This window comes from Aulonocara sp. 'chitande type north' Nkhata Bay, linkage group LG17 (assembly GCF_057382095.1).
Source record: "Aulonocara sp. 'chitande type north' Nkhata Bay isolate Kocher_YH1m ecotype deep benthic linkage group LG17, A_spYH_male_GT1.1, whole genome shotgun sequence".
NCBI classification, from domain to species: domain Eukaryota; kingdom Metazoa; phylum Chordata; class Actinopteri; order Cichliformes; family Cichlidae; genus Aulonocara; species Aulonocara sp. 'chitande type north' Nkhata Bay.
In genome coordinates, this window is record NC_141360.1 from 24,974,528 (window position 1) to 24,992,329 (window position 17,802).

A 17,802-nucleotide genomic window follows, 5' to 3' on the forward strand; every position below is an offset into this window, starting at 1 on the left:
GCAGTCTGTTGTTTCTTAGATTCAGCATTGAAACTGAATTTAAAACCAAACATAGATGACATTCTGTCGCCTCATCAACCACCAAGATCTCACTGCCTACAGACATTCAGTAACTCTCATTGGATAATGTTAATAAATATCTTTCACTAAATATGAACGTTTTCTACCTGTCCTTGTTTAAATTATGAAAGAAGTTATTATGCCTGAGAATCTCTAGAATGTCGACTACTTTCCACTAAACAGTTGTCTTCTACTTTGGTTAGTTTTTTTAACAACCATTTAAAAAACATATTTTGCTTTTGTTTTATTTTTTACTGCAATTCCTGTAGAGTAGCTTTTATAGTGTTAATTCAGTATGTGCTACAAAATAAAAGCCTTTCCTTTACATTAGGTTTGTGGGCATTTTATTTTGAATTGTTCCAATCATGGCACTTCAAAGGAACAGCGCATCACAGGAACAGCCTGTGATGTCACAGTGCACATTCTACTGGAAAACCCTATAAATAGGGGAGACGTTCAACCGACTTTAGTGGATCTCAGATGGCAGAAACACAAAGCAACCTGGTTGTTAAAACAAAGACAAGGCGGACGCAGAGAAACGCAGACGCACACGCTGACGCATCTACAATGGCAGAAGCAAAAATAGAAATGGTCATCACACCAAAACCTGAGGTTGATAAAGCCGCACAACCAAATACTAAAAAGTCTCCTGTGGCACAACCACCAAAGGAAACGGTTGTGAAACCAAAGAAACCAAAAAAGCAAAAACAGAAAAGAGTGGCTGAAGAACCAAGAAGAGCAATTACTCGGGCATATGCCCGGGCTCTTCTTGAAGCTCAAAACAGCACGGCTAACCCTGTGCCTAATGGAGGGACTTGGGAATATCAACCCATTCCCACATTTAGACCCCCGTTTAATCCCTGGCACGAGATTGCTGCTCTCAGACACCAACTGGAAGCCTCCCAATACCATCAGAACGACCTTTACGGTAAAATGGTAGGTGCAAACAAGAGGGCCTCTTATCACCAGCTTCAGGTGAACAAACTTCGTGAAGAAATTCACGAGAACGAGCAGAATCACGAGGAAACGATCAAAGGCCTCATAGAGCAGCTGGAAGAGGCTTCTAGTAATAAGCCCTATGACATCAGTGAGACAGACACTCTCGTGAGTGACAATGAAGCTATGGTCATATTGGATGAGGTGATTGCTACCCTGCAGGACCAAATCAGCCACCCTACCACAGAGCAGTGTGTGGAGTCTGCCACTCCAACCACAGAGGCTTCACACACTGACTCTGTAGGACTGAAGTCCTCTAAGGAGGCTGAATTTGAGCTCAAATGTAGGATTCAGCAAGAGCAGATTGAGATGCTCCAGAAACAGCTCCTAGCAGCTCAAAATCAGCTTGAAGAGCAGGCCGTTAAACATAGGCAGGAGCAGGAGACACTCAACCTGGAAATCAGTGACCTGAAATCCCAGCTCTGCCCCAACAAGGCCCTTCATGATTTGAAGCTAGAGTCTCTGGAGCCAGAGCTGAAAGGGGCCAAAGCTTCCTCACTTAAAATCCCACAGCAGCACAAAGAACAAAATTCCACTGCTGCAAATGAAATGCACAAATTTGAGCTTCCGAAAGAAAACGAGACTGGAGAACAGGACAAGATGGAAAAAGAGGACTCACGGCCATCCACTGCAAGGTCTCTGCAGGAGCCTCAGAAAGAAAAAGACACCACAGAACAACAGAAGATAGAAAAAGAAGAGTCAGCTGCATTTTCTGTACAGGAATCTTTGCAAAGTGTACAAGACAAACAGAAAATGCTCAATGTCAAGGTGGCTGAACTCAAGACTGAAGTCAAGAGCCTGCCAGAGATTCCGCCAAGGAAGAAGAAGAACAAGAAGAAGCGGAACTGTGCGCGTCCCCAATTTCACATAATTGGTGTCAACATCAAGTCCTAAAAATCATATTTATATACAACTAAATTGTCAGTGAACATTTGAACCCCTCTTGGTCAAGACAGAAGGCCACCCCTTCCTGAGCCCGGTTCTGTCAGAGGTTTCTCCCTATTAAGAGGGAGTTTTTCCTCTCCACTGTCGCCAAGTGCTTGCTCATAGGGGATTTGGGGGCTTTTTTTTAACACCAACCACTGAAAAGTTCACTGACATCAAATTTAAGACTCAGCAAATATGGAAATGGATCATTCGTCATCAAGTGAGGAATCATCCATTTAAAACATGTTTGCTGAGTCATATTTAGTTGTATATAAATATGATTTCTGTCACACTAAGGCCAATCACAGACTAATTTGGACAATTGGTAAAAAATAAATAAATTGAAAAAATTGAAAAGAAGTAGTTGTGTCATTGTTTCGTGTAGATTTCAAATAACATGCCATTTTATGTCAACATATTTCTGTTACATTTGTAGTGCTCGTGGTTTTATATTCTTATGATCCTGTTTGTTTGATGAGTATATCCTTCTGCCTTACTTCACATATTTACTGCTGCTTGGCTAGCTTTAGTCATGCTAGCATCAGCACGGGTAGAAACAGATACACATCAGAGACATCACATGTAGCTTGTGTTTATGTTCAGAGTGACACCTGATTTAAAAGCAGGCAGCAAAGCACTGAGCAGCATATCAGTCAGCACAGAAAACAAATGCCATAAATGTCATCAATTAGGCTGGAATAATTTGTTTCTGGTGGCTTCTATTGTAAGTGCTTTACATTTCAGCATGGCATCCTGTATGTGTCCTACACTGAGGACACTTGAAACTGGTCATTTTCTTAGAATGGAGCTAAAGATAAAAACAAAACCAAACCAAACTTTCATAAGAAATCTTTATTCTGCAGTAAGGGACATTAAAAACCTAATAATGTTATCATTAAAAATATTAAAATGTGAAGTAAGAGCAAAATGTATGTTTGATACATTCAGTCATTTCATTTCAGTAGGTAAATAGTGTAAAACATATTTGCTTATATAGGAAATATCTATTACACAGAGTGGTGATAGCATGACTCGTTCAAGGTAACAGTGAATGAGCAACAACTGGACTTAAATACATAAATAGCCCTTTTTGAACTAGAAGTCATAGTCATACATTTCATTCACACCCAAATGCGTTGGGGACAATCGAAGGTTCAGTATCTTGCCCTTTGACGTGTGGACTGAAGCACTGATTAGTACACTGTGGTGGGGCGTGGTCTGCGGGGCCGTGCGGACACACCTGCACGGCATCCGCAATCACGCCCGCCGTGTTAGGGGTTGGTGGTGGTGTGGTGTGACGTGAATCAAATAAAGTTGGCTCTGAACGTCGCTCCGTGGTCCCGCCGTGCCTTATTCATGCCACATTGGTGCCGAAACCCAGGAGGCGGCATGGCGGGTACCTACCAGAGCCAGGAAAGGAAAGAGCTGGCCGAGAGGGTGGCCGAAATAGCGGCCACCCAGCGGAAGCAGGCGGCGGAGGTGCGTCGCCAACAGGAAGAGCTGCGGAAGGAGAGCGAACGCCACCTGGGGAAGATGGCAGAGCTGGCAGCGCTGCTCTGGGCCTGGGCGCCACCCCCACAAGTGTGTCCCGAGGACAGTGAAGCGGTGGAGGAGCCGTGTGGGTCACCTCGGCAGCCGGAGGTGGTGGACGAGCCACGCGGGGGTCCGAGCCTGCCGGAGGAGGAGGAGCAGCCGGGTGAAGGGCTGCTCCTGCCGGGAGCGGTGGAGGAGCCGCTCCAATCGGAGGCCGAGGACGAGGCGGGCGAGGGTCTACACCTGCCGGAGGCAGAGGAGTCGCTCCACCCAGAGGTGGGCGAGGGGCTGTGCCTGCTGGGGGCGGAGGCGCAGTGCGCGGAGCCGCTCCAAACGGGAGTGGCGGTGGCGGAGCAGCTGTGCGGGGAGACGGAGGTCCCTGCTCCAGGGCAGCCTGTGCAGCCGGAGTTGGAGGCAGAGGAGCGGGACAGCCCCGCTAGGCCGGGGAGCAATCGGGCGATGGGGGTATGTGGTGGGGCGTGGTCTGCGGGGCCGTGCGGACGCACCTGCACGGCATCCGCAATCACGCCCGCCGTGTTAAAACACGGGGACTCAGGGGTTGGTGGTGGTGTGGTGTGACGTGAATCAAATAAAGTTGGCTCTGAACGTCGCTCCGTGGTCCCGCCGTGCCTTATTCATGCCACATACACATAGCCACAGCTGCCCAACATAAATGATTCCATGTTGGTTAAAGACCAAATCAATCAGCTGCATATACACTGCAAAAACTCAAACTCTTATCAAGTATATTTGTCTTGTTTCTAGTCAAAATTTCTCATCACACTTAAAATACGAGAAATCAGCTACAGAGTAACATTTCAGTGAGATATAGGAACTTGTGAAAAAGTCTTGAAAACATATTGTTTTATTTTTTGTACCTTTTAACATTTCACAAAGTAAACTTGTTTTGTATTATGAACACATGTTTTTGTTGGCTGGTTAGAGTTGCATGGATCGCAGATTTATCTGTTTTTTGTGAATATAAGCTGCTGACTGGTGAGCTGAATTTTCAGCTTGGTACGTTAGTGTTCATCAGTTAATCATAAAACATATTTAGTGCTTATAACAAATATATTATGCTAAATAAAGACAGATTTTTCCACAATGTATATGATAGTAAGAGTTAGTAAACCTCTATTAAAGTCTCCCTCTGCAGTCTGTTGTTTCTTAGATTCAGCATTGAAACTGAATTTAAAACCAAACATAGATGACATTCTGTCGCCTCATCAACCACCAAGATCTCACTGCCTACAGACATTCAGTAACTCTCATTGGATAATGTTAATAAATATCTTTCACTAAATATGAACGTTTTCTACCTGTCCTTGTTTAAATTATGAAAGAAGTTATTATGCCTGAGAATCTCTAGAATGTCGACTACTTTCCACTAAACAGTTGTCTTCTACTTTGGTTAGTTTTTTTAACAACCATTTAAAAAACATATTTTGCTTTTGTTTTATTTTTTACTGCAATTCCTGTAGAGTAGCTTTTATAGTGTTAATTCAGTATGTGCTACAAAATAAAAGCCTTTCCTTTACATTAGGTTTGTGGGCATTTTATTTTGAATTGTTCCAATCATGGCACTTCAAAGGAACAGCGCATCACAGGAACAGCCTGTGATGTCACAGTGCACATTCTACTGGAAAACCCTATAAATAGGGGAGACGTTCAACCGACTTTAGTGGATCTCAGATGGCAGAAACACAAAGCAACCTGGTTGTTAAAACAAAGACAAGGCGGACGCAGAGAAACGCAGACGCACACGCTGACGCATCTACAATGGCAGAAGCAAAAATAGAAATGGTCATCACACCAAAACCTGAGGTTGATAAAGCCGCACAACCAAATACTAAAAAGTCTCCTGTGGCACAACCACCAAAGGAAACGGTTGTGAAACCAAAGAAACCAAAAAAGCAAAAACAGAAAAGAGTGGCTGAAGAACCAAGAAGAGCAATTACTCGGGCATATGCCCGGGCTCTTCTTGAAGCTCAAAACAGCACGGCTAACCCTGTGCCTAATGGAGGGACTTGGGAATATCAACCCATTCCCACATTTAGACCCCCGTTTAATCCCTGGCACGAGATTGCTGCTCTCAGACACCAACTGGAAGCCTCCCAACACCATCAGAACGACCTTTACGGTAAAATGGTAGGTGCAAACAAGAGGGCCTCTTATCACCAGCTTCAGGTGAACAAACTTCGTGAAGAAATTCACGAGAACGAGCAGAATCACGAGGAAACGATCAAAGGCCTCATAGAGCAGCTGGAAGAGGCTTCTAGTAATAAGCCCTATGACATCAGTGAGACAGACACTCTCGTGAGTGACAATGAAGCTATGGTCATATTGGATGAGGTGATTGCTACCCTGCAGGACCAAATCAGCCACCCTACCACAGAGCAGTGTGTGGAGTCTGCCACTCCAACCACAGAGGCTTCACACACTGACTCTGTAGGACTGAAGTCCTCTAAGGAGGCTGAATTTGAGCTCAAATGTAGGATTCAGCAAGAGCAGATTGAGATGCTCCAGAAACAGCTCCTAGCAGCTCAAAATCAGCTTGAAGAGCAGGCCGTTAAACATAGGCAGGAGCAGGAGACACTCAACCTGGAAATCAGTGACCTGAAATCCCAGCTCTGCCCCAACAAGGCCCTTCATGATTTGAAGCTAGAGTCTCTGGAGCCAGAGCTGAAAGGGGCCAAAGCTTCCTCACTTAAAATCCCACAGCAGCACAAAGAACAAAATTCCACTGCTGCAAATGAAATGCACAAATTTGAGCTTCCGAAAGAAAACGAGACTGGAGAACAGGACAAGATGGAAAAAGAGGACTCACTGCCATCCACTGCAAGGTCTCTGCAGGAGCCTCAGAAAGAAAAAGACACCACAGAACAACAGAAGATAGAAAAAGAAGAGTCAGCTGCATTTTCTGTACAGGAATCTTTGCAAAGTGTACAAGACAAACAGAAAATGCTCAATGTCAAGGTGGCTGAACTCAAGACTGAAGTCAAGAGCCTGCCAGAGATTCCGCCAAGGAAGAAGAAGAACAAGAAGAAGCGGAACTGTGCGCGTCCCCAATTTCACATAATTGGTGTCAACATCAAGTCCTAAAAATCATATTTATATACAACTAAATTGTCAGTGAACATTTGAACCCCTCTTGGTCAAGACAGAAGGCCACCCCTTCCTGAGCCCGGTTCTGTCAGAGGTTTCTCCCTATTAAGAGGGAGTTTTTCCTCTCCACTGTCGCCAAGTGCTTGCTCATAGGGGATTTGGGGGCTTTTTTTTAACACCAACCACTGAAAAGTTCACTGACATCAAATTTAAGACTCAGCAAATATGGAAATGGATCATTCGTCATCAAGTGAGGAATCATCCATTTAAAACATGTTTGCTGAGTCATATTTAGTTGTATATAAATATGATTTCTGTCACACTAAGGCCAATCACAGACTAATTTGGACAATTGGTAAAAAATAAATAAATTGAAAAAATTGAAAAGAAGTAGTTGTGTCATTGTTTCGTGTAGATTTCAAATAACATGCCATTTTATGTCAACATATTTCTGTTACATTTGTAGTGCTCGTGGTTTTATATTCTTATGATCCTGTTTGTTTGATGAGTATATCCTTCTGCCTTACTTCACATATTTACTGCTGCTTGGCTAGCTTTAGTCATGCTAGCATCAGCACGGGTAGAAACAGATACACATCAGAGACATCACATGTAGCTTGTGTTTATGTTCAGAGTGACATCTGATTTAAAAGCAGGCAGCAAAGCACTGAGCAGCATATCAGTCAGCACAGAAAACAAATGCCATAAATGTCATCAATTAGGCTGGAATAATTTGTTTCTGGTGGCTTCTATTGTAAGTGCTTTACATTTCAGCATGGCATCCTGTATGTGTCCTACACGGAGGACACTTGAAACTGGTCATTTTCTTAGAATGGAGCTAAAGATAAAAACAAAACCAAACCAAACTTTCATAAGAAATCTTTATTCTGCAGTAAGGGACATTAAAAACCTAATAATGTTATCATTAAAAATATTAAAATGTGAAGTAAGAGCAAAATGTATGTTTGATACATTCAGTCATTTCATTTCAGTAGGTAAATAGTGTAAAACATATTTGCTTATATAGGAAATATCTATTACACAGAGTGGTGATAGCATGACTCGTTCAAGGTAACAGTGAATGAGCAACAACTGGACTTAAATACATAAATAGCCCTTTTTGAACTAGAAGTCATAGTCATACATTTCATTCACACCCAAATGCGTTGGGGACAATCGAAGGTTCAGTATCTTGCCCTTTGACGTGTGGACTGAAGCACTGATTAGTACACTGTGGTGGGGCGTGGTCTGCGGGGCCGTGCGGACGCACCTGCACGGCATCCGCAATCACGCCCGCCGTGTTAGGGGTTGGTGGTGGTGTGGTGTGACGTGAATCAAATAAAGTTGGCTCTGAACGTCGCTCCGTGGTCCCGCCGTGCCTTATTCATGCCACATTGGTGCCGAAACCCAGGAGGCGGCATGGCGGGTACCTACCAGAGCCAGGAAAGGAAAGAGCTGGCCGAGAGGGTGGCCGAAATAGCGGCCACCCAGCGGAAGCAGGCGGCGGAGGTGCGTCGCCAACAGGAAGAGCTGCGGAAGGAGAGCGAACGCCACCTGGGGAAGATGGCAGAGCTGGCAGCGCTGCTCTGGGCCTGGGCGCCACCCCCACAAGTGTGTCCCGAGGACAGTGAAGCGGTGGAGGAGCCGTGTGGGTCACCTCGGCAGCCGGAGGTGGTGGACGAGCCACGCGGGGGTCCGAGCCTGCCGGAGGAGGAGGAGCAGCCGGGTGAAGGGCTGCTCCTGCCGGGAGCGGTGGAGGAGCCGCTCCAATCGGAGGCCGAGGACGAGGCGGGCGAGGGTCTACACCTGCCGGAGGCAGAGGAGTCGCTCCACCCAGAGGTGGGCGAGGGGCTGTGCCTGCTGGGGGCGGAGGCGCAGTGCGCGGAGCCGCTCCAAACGGGAGTGGCGGAGGCGGTGGCGGAGCAGCTGTGCGGGGAGACGGAGGTCCCTGCTCCAGGGCAGCCTGTGCAGCCGGAGTTGGAGGCAGAGGAGCGGGACAGCCCCGCTAGGCCGGGGAGCAATCGGGCGATGGGGGTATGTGGTGGGGCGTGGTCTGCGGGGCCGTGCGGACGCACCTGCACGGCATCCGCAATCACGCCCGCCGTGTTAAAACACGGGGACTCAGGGGTTGGTGGTGGTGTGGTGTGACGTGAATCAAATAAAGTTGGCTCTGAACGTCGCTCCGTGGTCCCGCCGTGCCTTATTCATGCCACATACACATAGCCACAGCTGCCCAACATAAATGATTCCATGTTGGTTAAAGACCAAATCAATCAGCTGCATATACACTGCAAAAACTCAAACTCTTATCAAGTATATTTGTCTTGTTTCTAGTCAAAATTTCTCATCACACTTAAAATACGAGAAATCAGCTACAGAGTAACATTTCAGTGAGATATAGGAACTTGTGAAAAAGTCTTGAAAACATATTGTTTTATTTTTTGTACCTTTTAACATTTCACAAAGTAAACTTGTTTTGTATTATGAACACATGTTTTTGTTGGCTGGTTAGAGTTGCATGGATCGCAGATTTATCTGTTTTTTGTGAATATAAGCTGCTGACTGGTGAGCTGAATTTTCAGCTTGGTACGTTAGTGTTCATCAGTTAATCATAAAACATATTTAGTGCTTATAACAAATATATTATGCTAAATAAAGACAGATTTTTCCACAATGTATATGATAGTAAGAGTTAGTAAACCTCTATTAAAGTCTCCCTCTGCAGTCTGTTGTTTCTTAGATTCAGCATTGAAACTGAATTTAAAACCAAACATAGATGACATTCTGTCGCCTCATCAACCACCAAGATCTCACTGCCTACAGACATTCAGTAACTCTCATTGGATAATGTTAATAAATATCTTTCACTAAATATGAACGTTTTCTACCTGTCCTTGTTTAAATTATGAAAGAAGTTATTATGCCTGAGAATCTCTAGAATGTCGACTACTTTCCACTAAACAGTTGTCTTCTACTTTGGTTAGTTTTTTTAACAACCATTTAAAAAACATATTTTGCTTTTGTTTTATTTTTTACTGCAATTCCTGTAGAGTAGCTTTTATAGTGTTAATTCAGTATGTGCTACAAAATAAAAGCCTTTCCTTTACATTAGGTTTGTGGGCATTTTATTTTGAATTGTTCCAATCATGGCACTTCAAAGGAACAGCGCATCACAGGAACAGCCTGTGATGTCACAGTGCACATTCTACTGGAAAACCCTATAAATAGGGGAGACGTTCAACCGACTTTAGTGGATCTCAGATGGCAGAAACACAAAGCAACCTGGTTGTTAAAACAAAGACAAGGCGGACGCAGAGAAACGCAGACGCACACGCTGACGCATCTACAATGGCAGAAGCAAAAATAGAAATGGTCATCACACCAAAACCTGAGGTTGATAAAGCCGCACAACCAAATACTAAAAAGTCTCCTGTGGCACAACCACCAAAGGAAACGGTTGTGAAACCAAAGAAACAAAAAAAGCAAAAACAGAAAAGAGTGGCTGAAGAACCAAGAAGAGCAATTACTCGGGCATATGCCCGGGCTCTTCTTGAAGCTCAAAACAGCACGGCTAACCCTGTGCCTAATGGAGGGACTTGGGAATATCAACCCATTCCCACATTTAGACCCCCGTTTAATCCCTGGCACGAGATTGCTGCTCTCAGACACCAACTGGAAGCCTCCCAATACCATCAGAACGACCTTTACGGTAAAATGGTAGGTGCAAACAAGAGGGCCTCTTATCACCAGCTTCAGGTGAACAAACTTCGTGAAGAAATTCACGAGAACGAGCAGAATCACGAGGAAACGATCAAAGGCCTCATAGAGCAGCTGGAAGAGGCTTCTAGTAATAAGCCCTATGACATCAGTGAGACAGACACTCTCGTGAGTGACAATGAAGCTATGGTCATATTGGATGAGGTGATTGCTACCCTGCAGGACCAAATCAGCCACCCTACCACAGAGCAGTGTGTGGAGTCTGCCACTCCAACCACAGAGGCTTCACACACTGACTCTGTAGGACTGAAGTCCTCTAAGGAGGCTGAATTTGAGCTCAAATGTAGGATTCAGCAAGAGCAGATTGAGATGCTCCAGAAACAGCTCCTAGCAGCTCAAAATCAGCTTGAAGAGCAGGCCGTTAAACATAGGCAGGAGCAGGAGACACTCAACCTGGAAATCAGTGACCTGAAATCCCAGCTCTGCCCCAACAAGGCCCTTCATGATTTGAAGCTAGAGTCTCTGGAGCCAGAGCTGAAAGGGGCCAAAGCTTCCTCACTTAAAATCCCACAGCAGCACAAAGAACAAAATTCCACTGCTGCAAATGAAATGCACAAATTTGAGCTTCCGAAAGAAAACGAGACTGGAGAACAGGACAAGATGGAAAAAGAGGACTCACGGCCATCCACTGCAAGGTCTCTGCAGGAGCCTCAGAAAGAAAAAGACACCACAGAACAACAGAAGATAGAAAAAGAAGAGTCAGCTGCATTTTCTGTACAGGAATCTTTGCAAAGTGTACAAGACAAACAGAAAATGCTCAATGTCAAGGTGGCTGAACTCAAGACTGAAGTCAAGAGCCTGCCAGAGATTCCGCCAAGGAAGAAGAAGAACAAGAAGAAGCGGAACTGTGCGCGTCCCCAATTTCACATAATTGGTGTCAACATCAAGTCCTAAAAATCATATTTATATACAACTAAATTGTCAGTGAACATTTGAACCCCTCTTGGTCAAGACAGAAGGCCACCCCTTCCTGAGCCCGGTTCTGTCAGAGGTTTCTCCCTATTAAGAGGGAGTTTTTCCTCTCCACTGTCGCCAAGTGCTTGCTCATAGGGGATTTGGGGGCTTTTTTTTAACACCAACCACTGAAAAGTTCACTGACATCAAATTTAAGACTCAGCAAATATGGAAATGGATCATTCGTCATCAAGTGAGGAATCATCCATTTAAAACATGTTTGCTGAGTCATATTTAGTTGTATATAAATATGATTTCTGTCACACTAAGGCCAATCACAGACTAATTTGGACAATTGGTAAAAAATAAATAAATTGAAAAAATTGAAAAGAAGTAGTTGTGTCATTGTTTCGTGTAGATTTCAAATAACATGCCATTTTATGTCAACATATTTCTGTTACATTTGTAGTGCTCGTGGTTTTATATTCTTATGATCCTGTTTGTTTGATGAGTATATCCTTCTGCCTTACTTCACATATTTACTGCTGCTTGGCTAGCTTTAGTCATGCTAGCATCAGCACGGGTAGAAACAGATACACATCAGAGACATCACATGTAGCTTGTGTTTATGTTCAGAGTGACACCTGATTTAAAAGCAGGCAGCAAAGCACTGAGCAGCATATCAGTCAGCACAGAAAACAAATGCCATAAATGTCATCAATTAGGCTGGAATAATTTGTTTCTGGTGGCTTCTATTGTAAGTGCTTTACATTTCAGCATGGCATCCTGTATGTGTCCTACACTGAGGACACTTGAAACTGGTCATTTTCTTAGAATGGAGCTAAAGATAAAAACAAAACCAAACCAAACTTTCATAAGAAATCTTTATTCTGCAGTAAGGGACATTAAAAACCTAATAATGTTATCATTAAAAATATTAAAATGTGAAGTAAGAGCAAAATGTATGTTTGATACATTCAGTCATTTCATTTCAGTAGGTAAATAGTGTAAAACATATTTGCTTATATAGGAAATATCTATTACACAGAGTGGTGATAGCATGACTCGTTCAAGGTAACAGTGAATGAGCAACAACTGGACTTAAATACATAAATAGCCCTTTTTGAACTAGAAGTCATAGTCATACATTTCATTCACACCCAAATGCGTTGGGGACAATCGAAGGTTCAGTATCTTGCCCTTTGACGTGTGGACTGAAGCACTGATTAGTACACTGTGGTGGGGCGTGGTCTGCGGGGCCGTGCGGACGCACCTGCACGGCATCCGCAATCACGCCCGCCGTGTTAGGGGTTGGTGGTGGTGTGGTGTGACGTGAATCAAATAAAGTTGGCTCTGAACGTCGCTCCGTGGTCCCGCCGTGCCTTATTCATGCCACATTGGTGCCGAAACCCAGGAGGCGGCATGGCGGGTACCTACCAGAGCCAGGAAAGGAAAGAGCTGGCCGAGAGGGTGGCCGAAATAGCGGCCACCCAGCGGAAGCAGGCGGCGGAGGTGCGTCGCCAACAGGAAGAGCTGCGGAAGGAGAGCGAACGCCACCTGGGGAAGATGGCAGAGCTGGCAGCGCTGCTCTGGGCCTGGGCGCCACCCCCACAAGTGTGTCCCGAGGACAGTGAAGCGGTGGAGGAGCCGTGTGGGTCACCTCGGCAGCCGGAGGTGGTGGACGAGCCACGCGGGGGTCCGAGCCTGCCGGAGGAGGAGGAGCAGCCGGGTGAAGGGCTGCTCCTGCCGGGAGCGGTGGAGGAGCCGCTCCAATCGGAGGCCGAGGACGAGGCGGGCGAGGGTCTACACCTGCCGGAGGCAGAGGAGTCGCTCCACCCAGAGGTGGGCGAGGGGCTGTGCCTGCTGGGGGCGGAGGCGCAGTGCGCGGAGCCGCTCCAAACGGGAGTGGCGGAGGCGGTGGCGGAGCAGCTGTGCGGGGAGACGGAGGTCCCTGCTCCAGGGCAGCCTGTGCAGCCGGAGTTGGAGGCAGAGGAGCGGGACAGCCCCGCTAGGCCGGGGAGCAATCGGGCGATGGGGGTATGTGGTGGGGCGTGGTCTGCGGGGCCGTGCGGACGCACCTGCACGGCATCCGCAATCACGCCCGCCGTGTTAAAACACGGGGACTCAGGGGTTGGTGGTGGTGTGGTGTGACGTGAATCAAATAAAGTTGGCTCTGAACGTCGCTCCGTGGTCCCGCCGTGCCTTATTCATGCCACATACACATAGCCACAGCTGCCCAACATAAATGATTCCATGTTGGTTAAAGACCAAATCAATCAGCTGCATATACACTGCAAAAACTCAAACTCTTATCAAGTATATTTGTCTTGTTTCTAGTCAAAATTTCTCATCACACTTAAAATACGAGAAATCAGCTACAGAGTAACATTTCAGTGAGATATAGGAACTTGTGAAAAAGTCTTGAAAACATATTGTTTTATTTTTTGTACCTTTTAACATTTCACAAAGTAAACTTGTTTTGTATTATGAACACATGTTTTTGTTGGCTGGTTAGAGTTGCATGGATCGCAGATTTATCTGTTTTTTGTGAATATAAGCTGCTGACTGGTGAGCTGAATTTTCAGCTTGGTACGTTAGTGTTCATCAGTTAATCATAAAACATATTTAGTGCTTATAACAAATATATTATGCTAAATAAAGACAGATTTTTCCACAATGTATATGATAGTAAGAGTTAGTAAACCTCTATTAAAGTCTCCCTCTGCAGTCTGTTGTTTCTTAGATTCAGCATTGAAACTGAATTTAAAACCAAACATAGATGACATTCTGTCGCCTCATCAACCACCAAGATCTCACTGCCTACAGACATTCAGTAACTCTCATTGGATAATGTTAATAAATATCTTTCACTAAATATGAACGTTTTCTACCTGTCCTTGTTTAAATTATGAAAGAAGTTATTATGCCTGAGAATCTCTAGAATGTCGACTACTTTCCACTAAACAGTTGTCTTCTACTTTGGTTAGTTTTTTTAACAACCATTTAAAAAACATATTTTGCTTTTGTTTTATTTTTTACTGCAATTCCTGTAGAGTAGCTTTTATAGTGTTAATTCAGTATGTGCTACAAAATAAAAGCCTTTCCTTTACATTAGGTTTGTGGGCATTTTATTTTGAATTGTTCCAATCATGGCACTTCAAAGGAACAGCGCATCACAGGAACAGCCTGTGATGTCACAGTGCACATTCTACTGGAAAACCCTATAAATAGGGGAGACGTTCAACCGACTTTAGTGGATCTCAGATGGCAGAAACACAAAGCAACCTGGTTGTTAAAACAAAGACAAGGCGGACGCAGAGAAACGCAGACGCACACGCTGACGCATCTACAATGGCAGAAGCAAAAATAGAAATGGTCATCACACCAAAACCTGAGGTTGATAAAGCCGCACAACCAAATACTAAAAAGTCTCCTGTGGCACAACCACCAAAGGAAACGGTTGTGAAACCAAAGAAACAAAAAAAGCAAAAACAGAAAAGAGTGGCTGAAGAACCAAGAAGAGCAATTACTCGGGCATATGCCCGGGCTCTTCTTGAAGCTCAAAACAGCACGGCTAACCCTGTGCCTAATGGAGGGACTTGGGAATATCAACCCATTCCCACATTTAGACCCCCGTTTAATCCCTGGCACGAGATTGCTGCTCTCAGACACCAACTGGAAGCCTCCCAATACCATCAGAACGACCTTTACGGTAAAATGGTAGGTGCAAACAAGAGGGCCTCTTATCACCAGCTTCAGGTGAACAAACTTCGTGAAGAAATTCACGAGAACGAGCAGAATCACGAGGAAACAATCAAAGGCCTCATAGAGCAGCTGGAAGAGGCTTCTAGTAATAAGCCCTATGACATCAGTGAGACAGACACTCTCGTGAGTGACAATGAAGCTATGGTCATATTGGATGAGGTGATTGCTACCCTGCAGGACCAAATCAGCCACCCTACCACAGAGCAGTGTGTGGAGTCTGCCACTCCAACCACAGAGGCTTCACACACTGACTCTGTAGGACTGAAGTCCTCTAAGGAGGCTGAATTTGAGCTCAAATGTAGGATTCAGCAAGAGCAGATTGAGATGCTCCAGAAACAGCTCCTAGCAGCTCAAAATCAGCTTGAAGAGCAGGCCGTTAAACATAGGCAGGAGCAGGAGACACTCAACCTGGAAATCAGTGACCTGAAATCCCAGCTCTGCCCCAACAAGGCCCTTCATGATTTGAAGCTAGAGTCTCTGGAGCCAGAGCTGAAAGGGGCCAAAGCTTCCTCACTTAAAATCCCACAGCAGCACAAAGAACAAAATTCCACTGCTGCAAATGAAATGCACAAATTTGAGCTTCCGAAAGAAAACGAGACTGGAGAACAGGACAAGATGGAAAAAGAGGACTCACGGCCATCCACTGCAAGGTCTCTGCAGGAGCCTCAGAAAGAAAAAGACACCACAGAACAACAGAAGATAGAAAAAGAAGAGTCAGCTGCATTTTCTGTACAGGAATCTTTGCAAAGTGTACAAGACAAACAGAAAATGCTCAATGTCAAGGTGGCTGAACTCAAGACTGAAGTCAAGAGCCTGCCAGAGATTCCGCCAAGGAAGAAGAAGAACAAGAAGAAGCGGAACTGTGCGCGTCCCCAATTTCACATAATTGGTGTCAACATCAAGTCCTAAAAATCATATTTATATACAACTAAATTGTCAGTGAACATTTGAACCCCTCTTGGTCAAGACAGAAGGCCACCCCTTCCTGAGCCCGGTTCTGTCAGAGGTTTCTCCCTATTAAGAGGGAGTTTTTCCTCTCCACTGTCGCCAAGTGCTTGCTCATAGGGGATTTGGGGGCTTTTTTTTAACACCAACCACTGAAAAGTTCACTGACATCAAATTTAAGACTCAGCAAATATGGAAATGGATCATTCGTCATCAAGTGAGGAATCATCCATTTAAAACATGTTTGCTGAGTCATATTTAGTTGTATATAAATATGATTTCTGTCACACTAAGGCCAATCACAGACTAATTTGGACAATTGGTAAAAAATAAATAAATTGAAAAAATTGAAAAGAAGTAGTTGTGTCATTGTTTCGTGTAGATTTCAAATAACATGCCATTTTATGTCAACATATTTCTGTTACATTTGTAGTGCTCGTGGTTTTATATTCTTATGATCCTGTTTGTTTGATGAGTATATCCTTCTGCCTTACTTCACATATTTACTGCTGCTTGGCTAGCTTTAGTCATGCTAGCATCAGCACGGGTAGAAACAGATACACATCAGAGACATCACATGTAGCTTGTGTTTATGTTCAGAGTGACATCTGATTTAAAAGCAGGCAGCAAAGCACTGAGCAGCATATCAGTCAGCACAGAAAACAAATGCCATAAATGTCATCAATTAGGCTGGAATAATTTGTTTCTGGTGGCTTCTATTGTAAGTGCTTTACATTTCAGCATGGCATCCTGTATGTGTCCTACACTGAGGACACTTGAAACTGGTCATTTTCTTAGAATGGAGCTAAAGATAAAAACAAAACCAAACCAAACTTTCATAAGAAATCTTTATTCTGCAGTAAGGGACATTAAAAACCTAATAATGTTATCATTAAAAATATTAAAATGTGAAGTAAGAGCAAAATGTATGTTTGATACATTCAGTCATTTCATTTCAGTAGGTAAATAGTGTAAAACATATTTGCTTATATAGGAAATATCTATTACACAGAGTGGTGATAGCATGACTCGTTCAAGGTAACAGTGAATGAGCAACAACTGGACTTAAATACATAAATAGCCCTTTTTGAACTAGAAGTCATAGTCATACATTTCATTCACACCCAAATGCGTTGGGGACAATCGAAGGTTCAGTATCTTGCCCTTTGACGTGTGGACTGAAGCACTGATTAGTACACTGTGGTGGGGCGTGGTCTGCGGGGCCGTGCGGACGCACCTGCACGGCATCCGCAATCACGCCCGCCGTGTTAGGGGTTGGTGGTGGTGTGGTGTGACGTGAATCAAATAAAGTTGGCTCTGAACGTCGCTCCGTGGTCCCGCCGTGCCTTATTCATGCCACATTGGTGCCGAAACCCAGGAGGCGGCATGGCGGGTACCTACCAGAGCCAGGAAAGGAAAGAGCTGGCCGAGAGGGTGGCCGAAATAGCGGCCACCCAGCGGAAGCAGGCGGCGGAGGTGCGTCGCCAACAGGAAGAGCTGCGGAAGGAGAGCGAACGCCACCTGGGGAAGATGGCAGAGCTGGCAGCGCTGCTCTGGGCCTGGGCGCCACCCCCACAAGTGTGTCCCGAGGACAGTGAAGCGGTGGAGGAGCCGTGTGGGTCACCTCGGCAGCCGGAGGTGGTGGACGAGCCACGCGGGGGTCCGAGCCTGCCGGAGGAGGAGGAGCAGCCGGGTGAAGGGCTGCTCCTGCCGGGAGCGGTGGAGGAGCCGCTCCAATCGGAGGCCGAGGACGAGGCGGGCGAGGGTCTACACCTGCCGGAGGCAGAGGAGTCGCTCCAC

At 45.2% G+C, this 17,802-nt stretch overlaps 2 protein-coding genes across 2 annotated transcripts; both read left to right on the plus strand.

The window, feature by feature from the left end:
• Positions 1-540: 540 nt before the first annotated feature.
• LOC147310149 (uncharacterized) lies at positions 541-1,950 on the plus strand. The gene has a single exon (XM_086268326.1). It carries the CDS (start codon positions 541-543, stop codon positions 1,948-1,950), a length of 1,410 nt encoding a protein of 469 aa, XP_086124452.1.
• Positions 1,951-5,208: 3,258 nt separating this feature from the next.
• LOC147310150 (uncharacterized) lies at positions 5,209-6,618 on the plus strand. The gene has a single exon (XM_086268189.1). The coding sequence runs from the start codon at positions 5,209-5,211 to the stop codon at positions 6,616-6,618; it is 1,410 nt and encodes a 469-aa protein (XP_086124315.1).
• The last annotated feature ends 11,184 nt before the right edge of the window (positions 6,619-17,802 follow it).